General features: G+C 37.4%; 1 protein-coding gene across 4 annotated transcripts in view; it reads left to right on the top strand.

Moving 5' to 3' along the window:
• The window catches only part of LOC131432575 (cartilage oligomeric matrix protein), a 1,247,904-nt gene that overhangs the window by 872,906 nt on the left and 362,784 nt on the right, over positions 1-12,214 (top strand). For 3 of the 4 annotated variants that reach the window (XM_058598920.1, XM_058598918.1, XM_058598921.1), the window contains exons 13-17: positions 7,488-7,707; positions 7,768-8,055; positions 8,125-8,359; positions 8,412-8,640; positions 8,698-9,206. In XM_058598920.1, the coding sequence (XP_058454903.1) occupies positions 7,488-7,707; positions 7,768-8,055; positions 8,125-8,359; positions 8,412-8,640; positions 8,698-9,206 (1,481 nt within the window). Of the gene's footprint in view, positions 1-7,487; positions 7,708-7,767; positions 8,056-8,124; positions 8,360-8,411; positions 8,641-8,697; positions 9,207-9,421; positions 9,564-12,214 lie in introns of those variants that run through there. The other variant, XM_058598922.1, reaches the window with a different exon arrangement.

Here is a 12,214-nt window from a genome sequence, read left to right as displayed (position 1 = left end):
TAAAGTTTAAACAATCGTAATCTATCTGTATATCAATGTTAGTTAAACGTCAACAGTATTATATTATTCAATGTTAGATATTAAACGTGGATCCCTTAAAAGGAAACTTATTTCCACTGGGATTCCACACCAATAATTTAGTTAATTGCGCATCTTAGAATAAATTGTTTTAATCTCAGTTCTTCTTGTTTTTCTTTGTTAGTATTAAAATTTTGCCAGTGTTAATGAACTGAGATTAGTTGCGTCCATTACCAGGGGGCTCCTTGTTGAGCTTTTTGGTGTGGGGGAGTGTGGTGGGCAATTAAAAAAAATATCTAGGAATACTCCCAAGCAAGATTGCTTTTGTGAGAAAGCTTTTTCAATGTTGTACACAACATCATGTAACTGGGTTGTAGTGGACTTTCTTCCCTGGTAAGCATGTTGCATTCCATGTAGCGGATTCACGCCCAGACTAACATTCCTGATATAGTGATCGACTATGCGTTCCACTGTTTTAAGAAAAAATGAGCTAAGACTGATAGGCCTGAAACTCTTCGCTTCCTCATAAGTGTCGCGATAGCCTTTGGGAATAAATTTGACAATTATTTCCTGCCAGGCTCTTGGAATATATCCTGTCGCAAAACTAAAAGTAACTATTTTCTTCAAAACATGTTTGATATGTTCCTACCCTTTCTGCAGTAACACTGGGAAACTCCATCCTTTCCAGGAGACTTGTACGGATCAAAACTCTCAACTGCCCATTTGACCGATTCAATCGTCATAACGCTTCGAGCAAAGGCCCAAGAATCGTAACTACCTGAAAAAGTCTTGGGAAGAGTTTTCGTTGATGGATCCATACATCCTGGAAAGTGAGTGTTAAAAAGATAGTGAAGTACATCACCTTCATCAGACAAGTGTTCACCATCTGAAGTTCTTAAGAAACTGACATTGAAGTCCTTAGACTTCGAAAGTAACTTATTTAATCTGCTAGCCTCGTTGAGACGAGAGACATTTGTGCAGAGTCTTTTCCAACCACTTCGCTCAGACGATCGAAGAGCATTTTTGTAAGCCCTTCGAGCCGACATGAATGCCCCCGACCCATCTCTGCGTCGGTGGTTCCAAGCTCTTCTGCATAATTCCCTCAGTCTAGCAAGTTCAGCGTTCCACCAAGGAGTTCCTCTAGTAGCTCGCACAATCCGAAGTGGACAAGCCTCTTCATATGCTGCAACTATGAGTTGGTTTGTTTCGTCGACAACATTTTCCAAATCATATGGAGTTTCAATTGTTGGTTGGTATCCGTAAAATCTTGTCGCCAATCTCGCTTCATAGAGGTTATAGTTTGTAGATTTGGGATTATGATATGTGATAATATCAAATTTAACGTTTGAATGATCAAAGAAGATGTACTTATGATCAGACAACGATGGTTCGAGCTCATCGGAGACGATCCAGTTCACCAACTCATGCGCAATTCTTACACAGCAGAGAGTTACGTCCAAAACCTCCTCTCTTCCAGATCTCGCAAAAGTTGGACGGTTTCTTGCATTGACTATGTGCAGGTTTGTACTGCTCACAAAATCCATCATATCAGAACCACTCAAATTTATATATGTGCTGCCTCAAATGATATGGTGAGCATTTATGTCACTGCCGATTACAACCGGTAAATCACTTGTGCAGCAGTATGATACAACCTTTTTGAAGTCATTGCTTGGCGAAGGTTGGTTATGCGGCAAGTATGCCGAACAAGACATATTTTCTGTCTATGCCATCAATAGTCATACCAACTGTGATAGCACAAATATCCCGAGTTGTGAGCTCCGATATGAGAGAAACATCAAGAGCACTATTTGCAAGTATGCATGCTCGAGGCATTTCACGTGTCATACCGTTCTTGTTGAAGGCAACAAAGACTGGGTTTAACAGTTTTCCAACGTAGAAGTTTCCCTTTTAGAAATATGGTTCTTGAACCAAAGCTATAGAAGCTTTACCTTCTTGCAGAAGTCTGGATAGATTTATAGTTGCTGTACGTTTATGGTGGAGATTGATTTGTGCTACTCTAACCATTATCAATTAGAGTAATGAACACTCCATTTCCAGCGCGTTTCGTACAACAACTAGAAGAAACCAAATATATTGGCTTATAATCGCCTATAGCGAACCATGTAAGGATTTTTTTAAATGTTTTAATCATTCAAATCCCTCGAGTTGCAAAGAAAGAAGTCGTCCACTGTGCTAGAGCTTCGCTTAACACAGTAAGGGAAAACCCCAAGATATTCCGTTCACGACTGCATTATTTAACCTCTTGCAGCCATTCAGTCATCGGCACGGAAATACACCTTGACTTAGGAGTTCCTATTTTTGTGGCATTTTACAGCATGGAACAGGAAACCAGTGGAACAATTCTTGATAAAAAATAAATCCGCCGGATGCCACACGGCTTCCCTGTTTGGTGGACTTATACCAACGGTACAGGTGGACCGTAGTGTTATTCTTAGCCAGTTGGGAAACCGCTACCGACACTACACGGCTATCTAAGCTGCTCAGAGAGGGAAGTTGACATTGATGGTCAACTTCCATGGATGGCCGAGCAGCCGTCAAAGTTCGCAAAATTTTAGTCAATTTTTAAGAGCTTACCTTTTACCAACTCTGGTGATAATCAGTGCGGAATATTCCCCAAGGATACAAAATTGACAATTTTCGATGATTTTGAAAGTCTCATTGACACGCGTTACCCTTAGTTATAAATTCCTGTAGGATTACAGCTACCACTAATACTCACACCCCTCAGCGGGAGATCAACGATTTCAGACGTAGATTAATCGGCATGTCTGAGCTTGATCATATGTGATCAGATCAGTAGTGATCTTTATTGAAAAAAATAACAAGTAATCTTCTTTGGCGGTGATCTCGATTGGACGATTTTTTAATCTTGCTTTTCCAGCCTTGGTCTAATTCTGCGCGTAGAGCATCTACGCATTGGAATCTTTGTTTTCATTTTTTGGGCCAATGCAACTGTTTTTTTTATAAATCATGAAAGATGGACATTTTGCTTTTAACATTGAACCAAGCATAAAAGTTTTGCGCATACATGAAAGATTACGAGATGATCATTCATTAACATGGATATAACGAAAAAGTTTAGAGGAACGTATTTACTTTTGATTGACGACATTTCGTTATTAGAAATATTTTTAATTTCAATATCTCCGTACAGGAGATAAAATGTGTGTGGATTGATTTATTTTTGTAACACCAAATCAGTAAACGTTTACTAGTTTGTCACTAAATCTGTTTCATGTTAAACAAAGTTAATTTTGGCACAACACCGCTGTTCGATAAACACTTGTTATGGAATCATACATTTTTTCAAATGGAATGAACACAATTTTCTCAAACGCTTTAACCATCGATGTCGTTTTCATTGAAATTTAGAAGCGACGCGAACAGATTTCAACTAAAAAACCTGTTTTAATCCACCTAGTGGTGTAATGATGCCTTTCTCATATCAATCATACTATCATATATAATACTGTGGTATTCTTCAAAATAATTTCCTTCGAATCTTAAAAGCATATTCGAAATCGGTTTGCTTGACCGTCTACTGATAAAAACTATCAATGGGAAAAGATTTGAGGTCGATTTGGAATTTTTTTAAGGTTTTTCCCCATTTTCAGTGATGGTATACAATTTTGAACCCACATTACGCTATATTTCCGGATCCGGAAGTCGGATCCGCATGAAATTCAGGAATTACGCATGGGACCACAGGACCTTTCATTTGAACCTAAGTTTGTGAGAATCGGTCACACCATCTATGAGAAAAGTTAGAACACATATTTTCTTTTTTTTTTGCACATCTTACTCCATAACTCCCGAACCGGAAGTCGGATCCAAATAATATTCAGGAATTTTGTATGGGACCTCAAGACCTTTCATTTGAATCTAAGATTGTGAAAATCGGTTCAGCCATCTCTGAGAAAAGTTAGTGCAATTCTTTTCGCAATGTTTTGCACATTTTACCACATAATTCCAGAGCCGGAAGTCGGATCCAAATAATATTCAGGGATTTTGTATGGGACCACAAGACCTTTCATTTGAATCTAAGTTTGTGAAAATCGGTTCAGCCATCTCCGAGAAAAGTTAGTGCAAAAAATCGTTACATACACACATACGCACATACACACACAGACATTTTGCGTATTCGACGAACTGAGTCGAATGGTATGTGACACTCGGCCCTCCGGGCCTCGGTTAACAAGTCGGTTGTCACTGTGATTGCATAACCTTTCTATATGAGAAAGGCAAAAATTGTTGACTTTCCATTGCGATTATTGTTCTACTTTCAGCTGTCTGCGACAATTGACAGCATTCAAAACAACAGCTTTGTCAAATACTTGAAAATATGCAAATCAAAAACCATATTGGTTGAATCAAACAGAAATTAGTTGAATCAACTATCGCAAAAAAAAAAACTGCGATGACGCAATTTAATGATCGGAGGGTTCTCTGTGTGTATACGACTTTCTGTTCCGGAATTAGAGATTGATAGGTATAAAAATTTCATTTTCGGGAACGTGTTTTGCCTTTTCTATGCAATCACTTAAAAAATCTACTAGTAAAAATTTCATATACCATTCGACTCAGTTCATCGTGTTTATGTATGTGTGTGTATGTGTCACATAATTTCACTAAGTTTTCTCGGAGATGGCGAAAATCCTGAATTTCATCCGGATCCGACTTCCGGTGTGTGTTAACCCACTTCGTTTTCGAATGGATGACCTACGCGAGCAAGGCACTGTTTCATTCTGTATGTTATATTAGTTAATGCACAAACAGTTCCTTGGTTTCTTTCAAAAATCGAATTTGAATAGAATACCACATAATACTCAAGGCATCATTACACCACTAGGTGGATTAAAACAGGGTTTTCTCTAATTTTCACATGTTATCATGTGACTCCGGAACCGGAAGTCGAATCCAAATGAAATTCAATAGCAAGCTATGAAACCATAAGAATAATTATTTTATCGGAATAAAATTCAATAGCAGGCTATGGGACCTTCAGACCGTTCATTTGAATACCATTCGAATCAGCTCGACGAACTGAGCAAATATCTTTGTGTGTGTTTCACAAATTTAAATTCAAATGAAAGATCTCTTGGTCTCATAGCTTGTTATTGAATTCGGGATCGGAAATTCAAATAAAAGGCCTTACAGTTCTATAGGTTGCTATAGAATTTCATTTGGATATGACTTTTGTTTCGGGAGTTACGGGATAAAATGTACAATTAAAACCGTGCAATCGATTTTTTCAGAGACCGCTAATCCAATTTTAACAAGCGTAGGATGGAAAGGACCAACTATCATATATACCACAATCAAATTTGGTCCGGAGGCGACTTCCGATTCCGGAATTACCAACTGAACGGTATAAAAATTTTATTTTCAGGGGTATGACCTCAAGGTCATTCGGCATCAACTTTCCCATCACGCTCTACCCGTCCCCAGTTGGTGCGCTTATTTTCATTTCCTGGGCACATATCTCAATATAATTCCGGAACCGTATAGCGGATTTTCATAAAATGCAGGAACTTTGTATGATATCACAAGACTTTTTATTTGAATCTATGTTAATAAAAAACGGTCCAGCCATATCCAAAATATGTTACATACAAACAAGCTGCTGTAGCCGACCCTTTCCAATCCCTAAATAAACCTACAATTCAAAGCTGGAAGGGGCACTTGGGAGGACTGAACCCCGGGATGTGTTCACTCAGATGAGACCATATTTAGAGCGAGTTCCCGAAGAAGGTCAACTCAAGGAAAATTCAAGATCGGTCAAGATAGTCATACCAAGAACCAGTATCCAAATGACTGGTTGATGAACCTATTATCAGACAGCAGCAATCATCAGAACTCAATCACTCTCTGAGAAACAGCAGTTGGAAATCTATCCGCACACAAAGTTGTTATCATGGGCAACGCAGCTACTCGTTCCCAGATAGCGTATACAACATACATTCAAATCCCACTAAGTGGAAGATGGCTATCAACGGAAGCTTTAGTGAAACGACGAAAACGTACGAAAATGGACTAAATTGTTTCCTAGCTTCATCGGTAATATAAACATACATTTTGGAAATCACACAAACATTGGTATATGGGTTTCAGTATTTCTATCGAGGCCTATCTTGTATTCGTGTGCGTATTTCTCTCCCTACTTGTATTCATTGACCTTTAGATCCCATGTACTTCGCTCCCGGGTGACTAATCGAGTGAGTTGTGTGTGGCGTTCAAAAATGGTGTCACAAAAACTTAGTAGCCGACACACAACCCTCATCTTATGGACGCATCCCTATTACTCGTTTCGAAACGGAATTAATTTATAGTGCACTCAAGTACTCGGTCTAATTACGGCGCGTATTTTCTGAACGCTGCCCTTCCAAATAAGATAGCAAGGACTATACGACTCCCCAGTCAATTCTGCTGTAGTTACTAGTGGATGCTGCGATCGAGTGCGGGTGATCACATTACAAGTGACCAATCAAGCAGGTTTTGACCAACGGTGGATGGCTCTAGGATACTGCTAGCGGTCGGTTGACGAACCGGTTTATTTTTGGCGATGTAACGGCGGCCGGTCTTGTAGATTCCGCATGGTCCCGATTTATCAGCTTTTTCAGTTGTAGCTATGCAAATGAAGAACCTGCCGTCTGGCTATTGTGGCGGGGGTATTAGCACATTCGCGAGGTCAATGGCACAAATTTTTGAGCACAATTACCTCTCTTTACTATATTCGCACACACCATTCTTACATGCACTACCTATGGATATTGAAGCTATCTCAGTAATCTATTCCAACTGAAGAGATAAACATTTAGACTAAATTCAAAGGACGTTTGCATCACTATCTTACTTTCAACTGGACAACAACGCAAGATTCCAATAGGTTTTTCGAACTGAGAAACGAAATCAACCTGCAGATAAGGGAAGATAATTTTTTTACGAATTTACCGGATATACGTAATTTCTCGCTAATCTCTTCGGGCAACTTCGGAAGTCAAGGAACCTACTGTTTCATTCTGTTAACTAATCCTTGACGTCATCTCTTTCTTTCCATCCTATATCCCTATATCCTTTCCCTCCTATATCCTCGTTCTTTTCACCTTCAGGAGAGAATCAACGGAATATTATATCCACCCGACTTAATGAAGCGGAAGATTATTAGGGCGCACTTGAATATCAGGCACAACTAATGCAATGAGTCAACTGAAAACGAAGAAATGATTGTTGAAAAGGATAAGGAAAATATATTTGTCTTGCACATGCAACATAAAAGACAATAAATAATGATTCATTGTAGTACATATTCTTTTTAATAATGTTAGGGTAGTTTCATTGTTATTTATGATGATATTGAATATATATTTGTTTCATTCCAACCTACTTGGAACTACAATTTTTTCAGTGTACTGTTGAATAACCTATGAAATGTTTTTCCTCTTTAGGTGTAAGTGTAAAGTTGGTTGGGCTGGTGATGGTTTCCATTGTGGTATGGACAGAGATTTGGATGGTTGGGTTGACTTCGATTTAGGTTGTTCCGATATTAGATGTCGTCCAGACAATTGTGTTAATGTCCCTAATTCAGGACAAGAAGACGCAGATAAAGACGGCATGGGTGATGCGTGTGACCAAGACGCAGACAACGATGGTATTTTAAACAATCCTGTAAGATGTGCACTATTTAGCACCCTTCCATTTTAAACACTTATTTTTGTCTATCTTAAGGATAACTGTCCATTGGTGTATAATCCAGATCAGTTGGACACTGATAAAGAAGGTGGTGACAAACAAGGTGATGCATGTGACAATTGTCCTACTATAGCAAATATTGATCAACACGATGTTGACCAAGATGGTATTGGTGATGCATGCGATCCCGATATAGATAATGATGGAATCTTGAATAATAGAGACAATTGCCCAAGGAAAGCCAACTTTAATCAACTTGATAGTGATGGTGATGGAGTAGGAGACGGTTGTGATAATTGCCCAGCTGTTGCTAATTTGAATCAGGTATATTATTCTTAAGAGGTAATGGCAGAATTTCAGTAAAACCTATAAATTATGAATACGTCATTTTAGATGGATTCAGATAATGATTTAATTGGAGATGCTTGCGATAGTGACATCGATAGAGATCATGATGGCATTCAAGATAGTAGGGACAATTGTCCCAAGCTAGCCAATTCAGATCAATTGGATACAGATGGCGATGGTCGAGGAGATTTGTGTGATCTGGATGCCGATAACGACGGTATTTTCAATGCGGTTGATAACTGTCCAATTGTACACAATCCAAATCAGACAGACGCTAATAGTAAGTATTAAACAAATCATGTTACTACTTTTTATCGTTTGAATACATTTAGATGATGGTATTGGTGACATTTGCGAGGAAGATTTCGATTTGGATTCAATTCCAAATTACTTGGATAACTGTCCGAACAATTCAAAAATCTTTTCAACAGACTTCAGAACATATCAAACTGTCGTTCTTGATCCAGAAGGGGACTCTCAAATCGACCCTAATTGGATTATATACAACAAGGGTGCAGAAATCGTTCAAACACAAAATAGTGATCCAGGTTTAGCTGTGGGGTAGGGCAAATTTATATAACAGTAAATGAGTCTCTGACCCTTAATTTACAATTCTAGTTACGATGCCTTCGGAGGAGTAGATTTCGAAGGAACATTTTTCATCGATACAGAAATAGATGATGATTACGTAGGATTCATTTTTAGCTATCAAGACAACCATAAATTCTATGCGGTCATGTGGAAGAAGAATATACAGACTTATTGGCAAGCAACTCCATTCCGAGCATCGGCAGAACCTGGTATTCAATTAAAACTAGTTAACAGTAATACAGGACCAGGTCAAATGCTTCGTAACAGCTTGTGGCATACGGGTGATTCAAAGGATCAAGTGAAACTTTTGTGGAAAGATCCGAAAAACGTTGGGTGGAAAGAACGCACAGCTTATCGTTGGTTACTGCTGCATCGCCCAAAAATTGGATTGATTCGTCTTAGAGTTTTTGATGGAGAAAAATTAGTGGCTGATTCAGGAAACACTTACGATTCAACTTTAAAAGGAGGTCGCTTAGGCGTATTTTGTTTTTCTCAAGAAATGATAATATGGTCCGATTTGGTGTACAGGTGTAACGGTAAGTCAGAATGTTGATAATTCCCTTCATAATTACGTTATTTACTCGGTATAATGAGAGGTCCCGCCACTCCTGGCTGCTAATCCGCGACTGACTCATTCAAAATTTTACACATTATCACTAGATGACTGAATATTGAATTAATAACAATCACCTCACAGTGTACAACTCCCGATTATACAAGAAATTAGTAATTAGTATTCATTTACGCCCAGGTCCGAACGCAGAACGCGATGGAATACAAAACAGTACCTTATGATAACTAGATGCAACATATACTACTGCGACCTTTACAAGTGTTTATGTAAAATAATAATTACTACTCAAACCTAACCAGGATTCAACGCAAAAATTGTATATAAAATCTTGAGTCTATCAAGCAGCAGAGCGAAAAATTATCATTAGCTCTGTAATTATTTTCTAGATGAATTTAGAATGAAGCTCACGTTGGCGTGCAGCATATCCAATATTAGTTGTTTTCGGTTTTTGCGTACGGCGTTTGATTTTGTTTACTAGCACTGATTCTCTATTAATTTTATTGCACTGCTATATATGATATTTACTCCAGTAGACCTTCCAAGGCTGTCTTCAAAGACATTTCGAAAGTAATTGAAAGTAATTAAGAAAATAAAAATTCACTAAATGGATTGCTTTGTTCTACCCCTTACCAAGTAATACTGAAACTGAAAAGAAACCTATTCCTAATTCACCTACTGGTGTGATCATGACTTTTTCTTCTAATTGATAGAGTCCCTTAAACTAATTTATGAAGATAATTCTAACACGAATACGGGCATATTTTTACACAAATTCATTCAGATTGATTCGGATAGCTCTCAACAGTATGCTTCAGTGCTTAGGTTATTCATAAACATTTCTCAAAAAAATATATAAAAAATAATACAATTGAAAGTGACCATTGATCCATTTCTGAAAGTATTATGCACATAGAAAAATGGTTGATTCATCGGTTACGTCACTTGTATATCTTCAAAACTAGATGTGTCAGTCATGTGAACTTCAAACTCGATTTAAAACCCAAAATAGATCTCGAACGTGGACCCGGTGAACGACCAAAATGGTTAAAGCCGGGGTAAAATAAATGATATAAAAAAAACAAGATTTCGTACAAAGCAAAAGTTAATGAAATCGGTTCATCCATATCCGAGATAATTGAGCGGTAATGAGTTTTGTCGCTTACGTCTCTTACATCATTATATCACTGAAACCGTGAAAGGTGTGCACCCATACATATATACATAAATACACCGACATTTTCCAATTTCGTTGAACTGAGTCGAATGGTATATAACAACATGGAGGAGTTCATATCAAAAGTTTTTTCGCTAGCAATTCTAACACCTTTTTATAAGGAAAGGCAAAACGAGCGAATGGCATTACTAAGCCACGCTCTGGAATCCCACAGGTTCTTTATCTAACACACTTCGAGTAGAAAATTTTAGAACAGGTATGTTTTCTGTTCCATGTTAAAATTCGCATTATATGTCATCGTTGTCAAGACTTCGATCATGGTACAAAAAAATTGTCATAAGGACATACAATGTTTGAATTGAGGTAATTCGTATCCAATCTATAAGACCACTAATCAATTTTCATGTTCTAATCGTGATGTAAGCCATAAGCCCAACAATATGAAAGGTTCTGTCAGGTAATAAAATTTAAACGCGATTTGACAGGTTTATTGGAATGGATGGTGGAGTTATCCAACGCAAATTAAACATTCAGTTTTACCTTCTTTAAGTACTAAAGTAATCGAAAGCTTGGTAATCGTAATTGAAGTCATTAATAGAATCTATTTTATCGCTGGATCATATTTGTCAATTCAATGCGCTGGTGAACAAATAAATTTCTTCAACAGCTTGCAAAAACTCATAAGGTATCGATTTAAATGTTCGAAATAGGGGACCTAAATGCAGAACATGCTAAGTTGAATTGTGATGTGATGTGTGATGTGATGTGAAGTGAAGCCACCATCAGTTCAAGGACTTGCCAGTGGATGCGGGTAGACTTACAGTAGCCCCGATATGACTCATCCACTCACCTTCTTACTATAGCTGTTACCGAAAAGCGAACAAAAAGGGTTGGGCGGATACGTAAGTAGAGTCACTTACTCGTATTCCGCGGGAATAAAAGATGCTCTTCCAACCATAATATCCAGTGCATGGATGAAGCATATCGCTATACATGCTTGAACCCGCCTGATGGTTTGTTTGAGAAGGGCGCGTCAGACTCATTTCAAACCTTCAGAAGGAAACAAGTTTCCTTCAAGTGACTTGGGCTGGCTATCCACAATCCCTCGTCCAGTCATCAATTCGTCCGATGCCCTGATGCTCCCTCCCCTTTACGCCTCCGTGCAAAATGTTTTATATTGATGAATACAATGAAACATAGTGTAATGAAATTAATATAACATAAAATGATATAATAGATTACAAAACAATATAATATAACATAATATAAAATAATATATTTTAATTTAATATAATATAATACAATGATATAAAATAACAGTTATTGTAGTGTCAGTTATGCTCTTATCTTCGCAATACTGCAGGAAGTAGAATATTTCTCTTCTAATAATAATAATATCCACATCTATAAAAATAATATATGTTATTATTATTGATGACAAATTAATAATAATAACAATAAATATAATAATGAAAATAACAATAAAAAACAATATAATATAGTACAATGAATTATATAATAAATAATAGAATAAATAAAATGATATGTTGCGATATGCTATGATATTATATTACTTGAATTTATATGTCATTTCTCATCCTCTCATTCTGCCATCAACGCATTCCATCGACCATCTGTCACCACAGACACACGTGTAGGCATGAAGCTCAGCTTGTGACGACCTTGATATTTAGTTGAAAGTTACTTTAAAAATGATAACTTATAAGGAAAACAAATTTATATTTTGCGCAGAGGTACGTAGTACTACTAATAATAAACCCTATAATATAATATAA

This window comes from Malaya genurostris, chromosome 2, assembly GCF_030247185.1.
Source record: "Malaya genurostris strain Urasoe2022 chromosome 2, Malgen_1.1, whole genome shotgun sequence".
Lineage (NCBI taxonomy): Eukaryota > Metazoa > Arthropoda > Insecta > Diptera > Culicidae > Malaya > Malaya genurostris.
This window is presented reverse-complemented; position numbering and strand designations above follow the sequence as displayed.